General features: G+C 39.2%; 2 protein-coding genes across 2 annotated transcripts; one reads left to right on the forward strand and one right to left on the reverse strand.

Moving 5' to 3' along the window:
- The first annotated feature begins 1,226 nt into the window (after nucleotides 1-1,226).
- On the forward strand, nucleotides 1,227-3,574 carry AAP4 (amino acid permease 4). Its single transcript, XM_008229296.2, has 6 exons — nucleotides 1,227-1,505; nucleotides 1,621-1,854; nucleotides 2,047-2,140; nucleotides 2,251-2,465; nucleotides 2,562-2,701; nucleotides 2,795-3,574. Exons 1-6 carry the CDS (start codon nucleotides 1,400-1,402, stop codon nucleotides 3,446-3,448), a joined length of 1,443 nt encoding a protein of 480 aa, XP_008227518.2. The 5' UTR covers nucleotides 1,227-1,399; the 3' UTR covers nucleotides 3,449-3,574.
- Nucleotides 3,575-4,534: 960 nt separating this feature from the next.
- LOC103327029 (auxilin-related protein 2-like) lies at nucleotides 4,535-11,537 on the reverse strand. Its single transcript, XM_008229299.2, has 8 exons — nucleotides 10,577-11,537; nucleotides 7,348-9,073; nucleotides 7,152-7,272; nucleotides 6,948-7,048; nucleotides 6,716-6,781; nucleotides 6,142-6,231; nucleotides 5,301-5,477; nucleotides 4,535-5,086 (listed from the first exon to the last, which is right to left on the reverse strand). Exons 1-8 carry the CDS (start codon nucleotides 11,206-11,208, stop codon nucleotides 5,048-5,050), a joined length of 2,952 nt encoding a protein of 983 aa, XP_008227521.2. The 5' UTR covers nucleotides 11,209-11,537; the 3' UTR covers nucleotides 4,535-5,047.
- Nucleotides 11,538-11,987: the final 450 nt, after the last annotated feature.

Consider the following 11,987-nt stretch of genomic DNA (forward strand, 5'->3'; position numbering starts at 1 on the left):
AAGCAAAGAAAAAGAAAAGAAAACGAATAAAAAACCATGATGCATTGTTTGATGCTAACATGAATAACCAATCAAAACACATAAAGATATAACCAAATCTAAGGAACAAGGAGCACAGATTCTTCACTTTCAGTAAAAATGGGAAGCTATCCACATGCGATACCAATGCAAAAGCAAACTTTAGTAAGATATACACTAAAAAAAAGTTATCTTTTATCAATTATTTTAAGTTGACTTCTTACCTCATCTTTTTTATGTTTTATTTTATTTCAAATAGTGATTTTAAGATCTAAAAACTTGTTTGATATTGAACTCCAAATTATTTTTAAGATCTAAAAAAAATTGAAGTCAAAATCAGAAAATCAAAAATCCTAGATTCCCAAATTGAAATTAACAAAAGAAAAGGAGAGAGGGAGGAGAGAGATGGAGAGAGAGACGGGAGAGGAAGGAGAGATAGAGACGAGAGATGAGAGAGGAAGGAGAGAGAGGGAGACGGGAGAGGGTGGAGAGAGAGAGAGAGAGAGAGAGAGAGAGAGAGAGAGAGAATTTATAAAACTTCACTTCTTCTTTTTTTTTAATAATGAGGGTGTTTTCGAGTTTTTAAAAATGGGCCTACCAAACGGGTTTTTGTGGCTTTTGACTTAAAATCTGTTTTTGAGTTCATAAAATTGAATCTAAGTTGGATACCAAACAGACCATTCTAATTAGATTTTGTTTAATTGCTAAGGTATCATACTATTGAAAGATTCTAATTTTAACCCATTTTTCGTCATGCATATATTTGATCTTTCCCTCACCACTCAGACTAACCTCGAAAGCATTTTAATGTTCTAGGTGTATTTTGCAATTAATCATTGCTCAGGAGAGCTTGAGTTAGTAGTTAGTATCAAATGAAACAAGATTATTAATCCGCAGTTCTATGTTTGTATAGAAACTTAATTCATAATTAATATATATATATATATATATATATAATACTGAGAAAGATTTTTCCGACAAGCAATTTTTTGCCATTCACAATGTCAAGCTAGCTAGTTGCTACATATTCTTTCATGTCATGTTGACATGTGTGGTAGGCCCAAAGTTGAGTTTTGCCACTAGTGAAAATCAATCATCCTAAAGTCAATGTATTATCAGGTGTGTGGTATTGTTTTTATTTTTATTTTTTTTTTAAATTTGCTTTTCTTTAGACCCCCAAGGACGTTCGGACCCGTTATATATACCCCCACACACTCCCACTCTTCCCACCTCACTTCAGAGTCTCGAATTCTTGCCTCCAAAGTCTTTGAGTTGTCTCTCTAGCTTTGCTTTAGGCATTTGTGTTTATGTTTTAAATTCTAACTTCTCCAAAGGAAAAAAAAAAGCACCCTACTCTTTTTTGGCTCTGTTCATACAAAAAATGAGTGAGAACAACAATCAACAAGTCTTTGACATCTCCATTGATGTGGTTCCAAAGAACAATGGCTCCAAATGCTTTGACGACGACGGACGGCTCAAACGAACTGGTGGCTTTCCCAACCCCTTCCCTGTTCTGTTTCCTCTGTCCCAAACCAACATTGTTGTATGTATATATTGTATGTATGCATCTCACAAAATCTGTCTTCTGTTTAATGCATGCAGGAAGTGTATGGACCGCAAGTGCACACATAATAACGGCTGTGATTGGATCTGGGGTGCTTTCCTTGGCATGGGCCATTGCTCAGCTAGGATGGATTGCTGGTCCATCTGTCATGTTCTTGTTCTCCTTTGTCAGCTACTACACTTCATGTCTCCTCTCTGACTGTTACCGTTCCGGGGACCCCCTCACCGGCAAGCGAAACTACACTTACATAGACGCTGTCCGCTCCATTCTTGGTATGTATGTACATAACAATATTTGCATGCACACTTCTACTCTCTTACTTCTCTAATTAGCTTTTAGTCTACTGGTATTTCTCCTCGTCTCTAGTCTCGGACTTGCTTGTGTTTCCAAGGGCGTATTATAATTGGGTTGTTTTCCAAACCCAAATATTGTAGTAAGAAAAGGATCTCAATCTCTTCATGCAGGTGGAGCAAGGGTCAAGGCTTGTGGGCTAATTCAGTATTTGAACCTTTTTGGAATTGCCATTGGATACACCATTGCAGCATCTGTTAGCATGATGTTAGTAGTATATTCCTCCAACTTACACGCCAACTGCTGGATATTAGATTTTCCTTGGCTTCTTGAATGTTTGGTTGATGTTCAATATTTTGGTTAATTTTCCTTGATAGGGCAATCAAGCGATCCAATTGCTTCCATGAGAGTGGAGGAAAGAAGCCGTGTCATATGTCAAGCAACCCCTACATGATCTTGTTTGGCGTCACAGAAGTTTTGCTCTCTCAAATCCCGGATTTTGATCAAATATGGTGGCTATCAATTGTTGCTGCTGTTATGTCTTTCACCTATTCTTCCATTGGTCTTGCCCTTGGAATTGTAAAAGTTGCAAGTCAGTGTTTCTAAACACCAACTAATTGAACATTCAAGTTGAATTTGAATAAACAAATACTAGCTGATTTGAGATCTCTTCTGTTTTTGGGAGCAGCAACCGGGACTTTTAGGGGCAGCCTCACCGGCATAAGCATCGGAACTGTGACCGAAACTCAAAAGATGTGGAGGAGTTTCCAAGCTCTTGGTGACATTGCCTTTGCCTACTCATATTCAGTGATTCTCATTGAAATTCAGGTACCCTCACTCTTTTCTCATTGAAATAGACACCCTAAAAACAGGATCAAGGGTTGAGCTCTAGTTAAAGTTTAACCTAACCTGGGCTCACAGGACACCATCAAAGCCCCACCATCAGAAGCAAAGACCATGAAAAAGGCAACCTTGCTAAGCATCGCGGTAACGACAACTTTCTACATGCTTTGTGGGTGCATGGGCTATGCAGCTTTTGGAGACTTTGCCCCTGGAAATCTTCTCACCGGTTTCGGCTTCTACAACCCATTTTGGCTGCTTGACATTGCTAATGCCGCCATAGTAGTCCACCTTGTTGGAGCATATCAAGTATTTTGCCAACCCATCTTTGCCTTTGTTGAGAAATGGGCAGCACAGAGATGGCCTGAAAGCAAGCTTATCACCAAAGAGTTTCAAGTCCCAGTGCCTGGGCTACCCTCATTTAAGTTAAACCTCTTTCGACTGGTTTGGAGAACAAAATTCGTGATGCTAACCACAATAATATCAATGCTGCTTCCCTTCTTCAATGATGTGGTGGGGCTACTTGGGGCATTGGGATTTTGGCCATTAACTGTCTATTTCCCAGTTGAGATGTATATTGCACAGAAGCAGATTCCAAAATGGAGCACAAGATGGATTTGCCTCCAAATGTTGAGCATTGCTTGCCTGGTAATTTCTCTAGTTGCTGCTGCCGGTTCAATTGCCGGCGTCATGCTCGACTTGAAGGTTTACCGACCGTTCAAAACCAGCTACTAAATCTGTCACTGACTAACCTTTGTCTGTACGCAAAAGGAAATCAGTGAAATTCACTTCCCTTCCCTGTAAATGTGAAAAATGCTGTAATTGATTACCATTTCATAATTATCCGTGAGTTGGTGGCTACTAAACTGGTTTGTTTGTATGACTCATCAACAGCTAACTGATATTTATACCAAAACCGCTCACAACTCAAAGCTTCAAATTTCTCAAATCCAATCTGAAGGTGGGTTACAACCTTCAACTATTAACATCAGTGTTGTAGAAAAATCTCCAACCATTAATGAAAACAAAACTCATAATTAGATAGAATTATCCAAGTCATCCCAATGTTACAAAAATCAAAGTTAAAGTTGTATTAAGTCAACCTCTTTTTCACACAAGCAATATTGGAAGAGGGGGTAATCGAACCTATGACCTCGGGTCTAAGGCTACATGTTATTAAGTCTATTTTTAGTTTAAGTTTATAAATGATGTTTACAGCTGCTCAAAATAACAGCTATCATTCTAGTAGAAAACCATTTCATCAGTTAAGCCTTAGTTTGCTCGACTCTTAAAGAATGAAAGGCCTATTGCACTGTTTTGAGTAATCTTAACGAGAAAAAGCCAGAAGATTTGCCCCAACTCTCTCTCTGTGATCATTACCTTGAGTAGATACAGCAAACAGCCCTAACTTTCTTTTGCCAAAAAGCAAACAGCCCTAATAACAACAGTAAATTTTAGGATTGACAGCCAAACATACTGGCACTGAGAAAAAAGAGACTAAGGATGGAGTTCTTCCAAACCCCATAGCAACCCAAACTGCTAATGCAGCCTCAGTTTAGGCTAAAGCATGAACTTTGGGACTTCATGCTCCATAAGGTTTATCTTCAACCACGCACACAACAATTAAGCCTCCAAGTGACAATGGCAAGAAAGCATGCAATGCATGTTAGAGTTAAGATTAACCCCAAGTTTGTGTCAAATAAAAGCTCTAGGGATAAAATAATAGGGAGGCATGTTTTAAGTACAACTTTTCCAAATTGTCTGTTGTTGACAGTGAAAGATTGTTATTCGAAAACAAAGAAAGTACAAAAGCAGACGGAATTCATAAAAACTCAGAGAGCTCAATCATACATTGATATATGAATGTTTTGATATCAATACAAATAATGGTATATATATTTATATTCAACAGAATGTGCTATATCACAAACAAATACAAAAAATAAAAAGGGCAAAATCTGCCCACCCTAACATCACGTGAATCACTGAACAAAGTTTTGTGCAATACCACACAATATGGCATTCTACATCAACCAGCCTTTCCCATTTTTCATCAAGCGATCTTTCAAACATCATAAAACCCCTGGTTCCCATAAAGAAACAATTACAAGTGAGAGAGGGGAATTAAAAAGGGCAATATAAGAGAATACCATCCAGGCATCTCAGTGGCAAATGGAAGCCTCTCTCAATATATTTTCAAATTCAATCAAAATTTCCACCATCACCGATGCGAAGTCTTTCTTCTAGAAAAGACGCGAAGATTCATCTTCCCTTATGACAAATGATCTGGTTGCCAAATGAAGTAACTCAAAGCGGTAGAATCATTTAAGGGTTTCAAAAAAGCTCCTCTGAATTGAACTTGTTCCAAGCTTCCTATAATAATTCAACGAGTGCAATCAGCTTTCTATGGGAATACTAGTGTCCATACCAAACTACCCAGATGTGTATAATGATACTAATGTCAAATCAAGCAACCTAACTATTCTCTGATGTAATCACTAATAATACCTAAAGCAGCACAAAAGCAACAGTAATGGGTAACTGATAAACAGCTCTCTGAAATAATACTTTGATTTGTAGAAATTACCTTAAGGAGGTCGAACACCTTCTCGGCTATATACTTCTGTTGAAGATTGGCACCTTTTTGTTGTACTTTATCAGGATGAATACACAAAGTTGCCTTCCTATATACTTTCTTAACTGAGGCAGCAGTAATCATATCAGTCAAAGAAACTGGCTGCCAACCACATTCAGGCCAGAGAACCTGATGATCATTCAAACAGTTGAGTTAGTGTAACCAGCATAAATTTTACAATAATTGTGGAACCATTCAATATTCAAGTATATCCACCACTATCAAGTACTTTGAGCACACATAATAAGAAACACAGTTTTATATTTACTCATCCAAATTGCCACAACAAAACAATGATTCAGAAGAAACACGGCTTTATAGGACTAAAGAAAAGAAACCTAAACTGATTTGGTATTTCCGCCTAAACACTGCCTTTTCAACTGGCAACAAGAAAACAATGATGCAGGAGAAAGTCTACAGTCTGACCATATGCAGATAAGAACACCAAAAAAAACTCTCCAAGATTGTACATCCAGAGAACCTTGCAGATATGGCTCTCAAACAAAGAAGACAGCATTAAAGGGGCGCTAGCATGCCACTAATGGTTTCCCATGCAAGCACAAGCTGCTAACCATCTTCACCATTCTCTAGTAGGACTTCTCCTCATATTTGTGGCTATAATAAGTTAACCTACAAGCCACCTCATAACCAACCACAGAAACCATCGTTCCATAAAGGAAAGAAGGAAGTGCCCCATGATACCCAAACCCCAATGTACCTCAACACAAAAGAAAAATGTAAAATAATCAAAATGAGGAGCATCTGAGAACCGCAATATTTCAATTAAACATACATATTGCATGGTCGACAGCAGAGCACGCAAATTCCCCTCTTTGCCTGCAGCCCAACGCTTGATCTCAACATCTAATGTTTCAGCAATCCTCTGAAAAAATTTACAAGAATAAAACAATCAGTGATAACTCAAAAAACTTAATGTGAGCTTCAGTATAGCTGAGATGCTAAGACATATAGGGAAATAAATTGAATGGCAAATTAAAGTAGACATATACAAACATACAAAAAGTGAAGACAAGCCAATAAATTCTACCAATTTGTAGCAGTCGCAAGTTAAGAAATATACTCTCACTTACAAGTGACAAAACTTGCATCCCAATAAAAATTAATATCAAGGATGCAACTTTGTGGGACATAAATACTGAATTGGTTGGCAAAAACCCAACCTCTTTGATTAAGTTATATTTATAAAACAAAACAAGTAACTTTATGTTCTTATGCAATTATAGGTCAATGACAACAAGCATAAACCCATATTGCATATTCACCTAGTCTATACATCCAATCAGACAGAAAGAAGCTGTCATACAGCACATAGGAAGACAGTTATTTAATGGCAAACAGTGATTTACATGTCTCTCAGCTTGCTCTCTTAGGGCGTGAAGGTCTCTCTCGTTCTTTTCAGCCAGTGCTTTTGCCTGAAAAACAAAGACAACAATGAGAACTTCTCAGATACCACAATAAAACATAGCATAGGCACATGTACGCATGATATAAATTGGTTCAGATTCTGAGGAACACATATACTTTCCATTTTATTCAAGGGAACTAAAATATACAAATCTAAAGAAAGAAAACACATACCGTACGCTCCTGGGTCCTTTGGTGTCGTTCTAACCTGGCTCTTCGCCTTTCTTCAGTTTCTCCTTCAACTTCCTGGAACTCTCCTCCAGAAGATGGAGCAGCTTTTCACCAAAATTAGAAAGTTCAGCAGAAGCAACATTATACATAGTTACACAAGAATATTTACAATCAAATAACTGAACTGAACACCAAGTTTCAAACTACCTCCAAAAATTGCTGAAAGATCGTCAACAATATTTGTGGTTGAATTTGCTTTTCTTATATTCGAGGAAGCAGTGCTTGATGTCTTTGGAACTTCAGGCTCTTGCCTGTTCTGAAATGGGTCCTGAAATAAAGCCATCTAGTCAAAAACACAATTTCCAAATGCCAATGAAAAAGCATTTTGCAACCATGTCCTCACCGAGGAATTAGCCCTAGGTCGTGGTGCACTGCTAGCTCGACCCATGCTGAAAAAGTGCTCAAGATCGTTTTCACTCTTTTGTTGGTTTGCCCTTGCAGCAGCAGCAGCAGCCCTTTCTCGAGCCTCTGCAGCAGCCCTTTCTCGTGCCTCTGCAGCAGCCCTTTCTACCGCAGCACGTTCAGCTCTTGTTCGTGCTTCAGCTCCAGCCCTTGCTGCAGCAGCTCTCTCCCTTGCTTCCCTCTCCTTTGCTTCTGCATTTGCTCTTTCTCTGGCTTCTGCAGCAGCCTTTTCTGCTCTTTCCTTTGCCTCCGCTGCAGCCCTTTCCCGAGCTTCAGCTTGAGCTCTCTGAACTGCAGCCCTTTCAGCACGTTCTCTAGCTTCAGCAGTTGCCTTGTCTACAGCAGCTCTCTCTGATTTAGCCCGTTCAGCTTTTATGCGAGCTTCAGCAGCTGCTCTCTCTCGTGCTTCCCTAGTAGCCCTTTCCACAGCTTGTCTGGCCTTATCCCTTTCCCTCTCCATTTCTCTGGTTCTTTCCCTTTCCCTTTCCCTTTCAAGTTTCCTTTGTTCTCTCTCTTTCTCTTCCCACGCCCTCTCAATTTCCCTCTCTTTCTCCACTCTACTTTGTTCCATATCTTCCTCTTCGCTTTCCCTCTGCAGCCGTTCACTATCCAACCTCTCCTGTTTCTCTCTAAGCACTTTCTCATCCTGCATAGCTTTCTCATCCTTTTCCAACTGTGCTTCTTTACTTCTAGCAGCCTTTGTACTTCCTCTCTCTCTCACTTCCTTCGCATGCCTGAATTTAGCCTCAGCTCTATCCATAGCCTCCTTCATGGCAGCAGCAACTGAATTCATCTCCAATTCTTCACCAGAAAGACCATTTGCATGTTCATCAAAGTTACTTTGGCTCTTACCCATAGCAAAATCCTCAAGTTCGTCAATTGAAGAGACACCAGGGCCCCTCGCTGCAGCAGGAGCAGACTTCGGAGCTTGAAAGAACTGAGTAGAAGACTCACTAGCCTTCTTTCTCGCATTTGTGGTAGCAGGGGAACCCATTCTTGCCTTCGAAACCTGCACTGGCCTTGGAGGAGGTGGTCTTGACGGTGGTGGAGCACTAGTGGGCTGAGTCATTAGAGGGATCTCTGAAACAGTGAGCCATATATAATCAGATGAATCCAAGCTTTCTTCAGATCTTGGAGACCTATCCACCTGTACATTTGCTTCCTTAGGACTAACATTTACATAGGAAGGTGGCGACATAGTTTGACCAGCTGATTTCTGAGAATCAGTTGAAATTGTGGGCATGTCAAACAAGGTCTGATGAGAATCCCAATGATTTCCAACAGGAACCTTCTTCTGAGACTGGTTATCTGGACTTCTCACAGAAGGCTTCTCAGTTGATTCTTTAGCAGTTGAAGCTCTGCTGTTATTTGTGCTTGTATCTGCCCTTAAATTGCCACTATCCTTTCCCCTGTAATTTCTTCCCGATGAAAATGCTGGGACTGACTTTCCAAGGCCATCAAAGGGATCAATATCATCAAATGCTCGCCCATTATCAACAGATGGACTATCAACCTTTGAGCTTGCAGATTTAGAAAGTCTACTTATTTCTTCCAAGGGATCCTTCAACTGCCCTGATACTACAAAAGGATCTTCCATCACCTTGGAGGTTGTTTTAGACAGATTATTGGCATTCGTTTCAGGGGGCCAATTGGCCTCTGAGGTTGACCTGATACATAAAAAATACAGTACAGATGCATAAAAGAAGCAAGATTTTTACTTAAAATGAACATGAAGGTACCGTCATGCTTACAGAAAAAGCAATGCAACTAAAGGAGGTTGATGAATTTGAGAATACATCAGAACACTATACATCAAAGATAAATCAGAATTAAATTTAACTGCATACATTCCATTTACAAAAAATAAATTAAAATTTTTATAGTGAATGCTCATATAATTACCCAAAACCAAAAGTTCGGACACTGCATATACTTTCATACTAATAACAGGTCAGGCTTGTCCGAAACTTTTAAATTTAAATTGTCTAATCTGACTGAAGGTTTATCAGTGTTCTTCCCTGTGAAATGTGGAAATACCTAAGCTCAACACAATATGAATCACTCTATACATATAAGGAAACTTTTCTCTTTCGAGATTGTGAATCTAGATGATTGATTAGTTTCTTGCTTGAAACAACAAGAGCATCTTATGTTGGCTGACTGTAAGAGAGAGAGAGAGAGAGAGAGAGAGAGAGAGAGAGAGACAAAACTCAAAACCTAACTAGCTGTGTTCAACTGAGCCGCCTTCTTATCTCTCATTTGACCCAAAAAAATAATAATAATAACTACCTAATTGCTAGTGAAGCACAGGGGAAAATCATCAATTTCATCATTCACCCTCAAAGTACCATGTGACAATGAATTTAAAAAACTAGGATTGCACTTTTCCCCCTCATACCTATGAGTTTATGTGCCATAATTTTTCCTTCTACACAGTTCAGGAAAATTATAACTTCATTCAACACAGTTCATGGAAATCACAGCACCACATTACAGAATCAAAATCCAAAACCTTGGGCAAAGTCAAACATTGTTGCAGAGTAAGAAATCTGAATAGGTAATACCAGTGAATTATAAGATATTTCAAATAAAAAGTACAGCAACAATTCAGACCATAAATGATCCTCAAAGTCCATGCCTCGATTTCAACCAATCCAATGTGACCCATCAAAAGTGAAGCATCACTTGATCTATCACTATCATTCATCAGGACTTGGGAATAAATGCCAATTCAACAAATAATACACTGCAAGCCGAAATCAGAAAATTAAGAATTCTAACAATGAGCATCCAAAAACATTAGTAGGAACCAAAATTTAAAATCCAACATGCGAGTTGATCAAAAATTGGGTAAAGCATATTGATCCAAATTGTTCATCGTACAATTTTCTGTCCTTAAGAATGTAAAATTTTGCCTCACCAACAACACTCGGGTACAATTGCAATTGAACATGTACAAAAAAAAAAAAACATTGACAATGCGTGATTCCGCTACACAAGACAAAGTAGAAACAGGCATAAACAGCCAATATGGGGATGATTCAAATTAAAAAGTGATTGCACAGAATTGATCTAAATTTGACTACTGATACTTGGATCAAACAAGAAAATAACATGCTCCCTAAATATAAAAGTAAAAACCATATAGCAATGAAAGCAAATGCCAATACCTTTCACTAGCGGGGTTACTACCTCCAAACCCAGGTAACAAATCATCGAGACCCGGCACAACCTTCTCAGCTCTATCCGATCCTCTGGAACCTGAGCTCTTCAATTGGGGCTCTGCCTTACCAAAGCCGCCAAGAAGGTCATCAAATCCACTACTACTCCCCTTGGACGGCGGCGACGTGACCGTGGAGAAAACGTCCGCGTACTTGACTTTTGAAGACGTGCTCTTCAGCCCCGGGACGCCATCGAAAATGTCGTCGTCGTAAACAGGTTTATCGTAAACGGGCCCTGGATTCGACGACTTTGGAACCGAATCAGTAGACCCGCCAAACATAGAGTCGAAGTTGAAAGCCGCATCCTCGCCACGGCTCTCCGATTTGGTCGAATACCTCGCCGAGCCGCCGAAGATATCGCCAAATTCTTGGGTTTTTGAGGGTCCGAAGATCGAATCGCGATCGTCGGCGAGAGACCCACTAAAGGAATTGGTTGCGCGAGTTGATCGGGAGGACCCACTAGATCCGAGATCGAAGTTTGGGGCCTTTGAAGAATTAGCTGAAGAAGCAGACATTGGGGCCGATTTGCCTGAGGGTTTGAACCCGAAATCGGAGGCCAAGAGACCCTCGAAGTCGTTCATGGCGTTTGGCCTTTCTGGGTCTCCCTCTCTTCTCCCTTATTTTTGTTGTATTATTGGTTTTTGGCTGTACAAAACAAAATGAAGGATCTCAAACGAGCGTGATCATGTTGAAGAAGAGGAAAGGTTGTTTGGGATCTGAGAAAATATTGAGAAAGAAAGAATGGGTGAGGAGGGAGGGTGGTATGGTAGAACAGGAAATCTGACCTGCCCTTTTCACTTCTATTTTGGTTTTTGGGTTTTGAATCTCTCTCTTCTTTTATTTATCTTTGTTGTTTTTGAATGTTTCCTCTTTTTCGCTCGTTCTTTCTTTTCCTTCTTCAACCAGCCTTGTGGGTGAAATGTTGAGAAGGAAAAAGATGGGAGGAAAATTTCGGTGGTTATTTTTGGCCTACTCATTTACAATTTTACAATCAATTATATTATGTAATATTATAATGTTACGTATAATATTATAAGAGCACCTCCATCCCCAAAGGCAAGGTAAAGCAATGTAAGCAGACATTATTCACGCAATATCACAACTTTACCTTTTGATTCCACAGACTAGGGCAAGGGCAAACACTATTCCCTTTACTTTATTTTCAATTTTTTATATACTTAACAATTAATTTTGATAGTTTTTCAAATAATATTTTCAGTTATCATGTGTCACTATTTATTATAAAATTCTTACCTAAAATTTCATAACATTTTCGAATTAAATTTCCATATAAGATTTTCGGTTGCTACGTGTCCATCAAATTTGAAGAAAAAAAATTTGGATGAGATTCTCACTGCCA

The sequence above is a fragment of the Prunus mume genome, linkage group LG3 (genome assembly GCF_029339155.1).
Source record: "Prunus mume cultivar Tortuosa linkage group LG3, ASM2933915v1, whole genome shotgun sequence".
In the NCBI taxonomy this organism is placed as follows: domain Eukaryota; kingdom Viridiplantae; phylum Streptophyta; class Magnoliopsida; order Rosales; family Rosaceae; genus Prunus; species Prunus mume.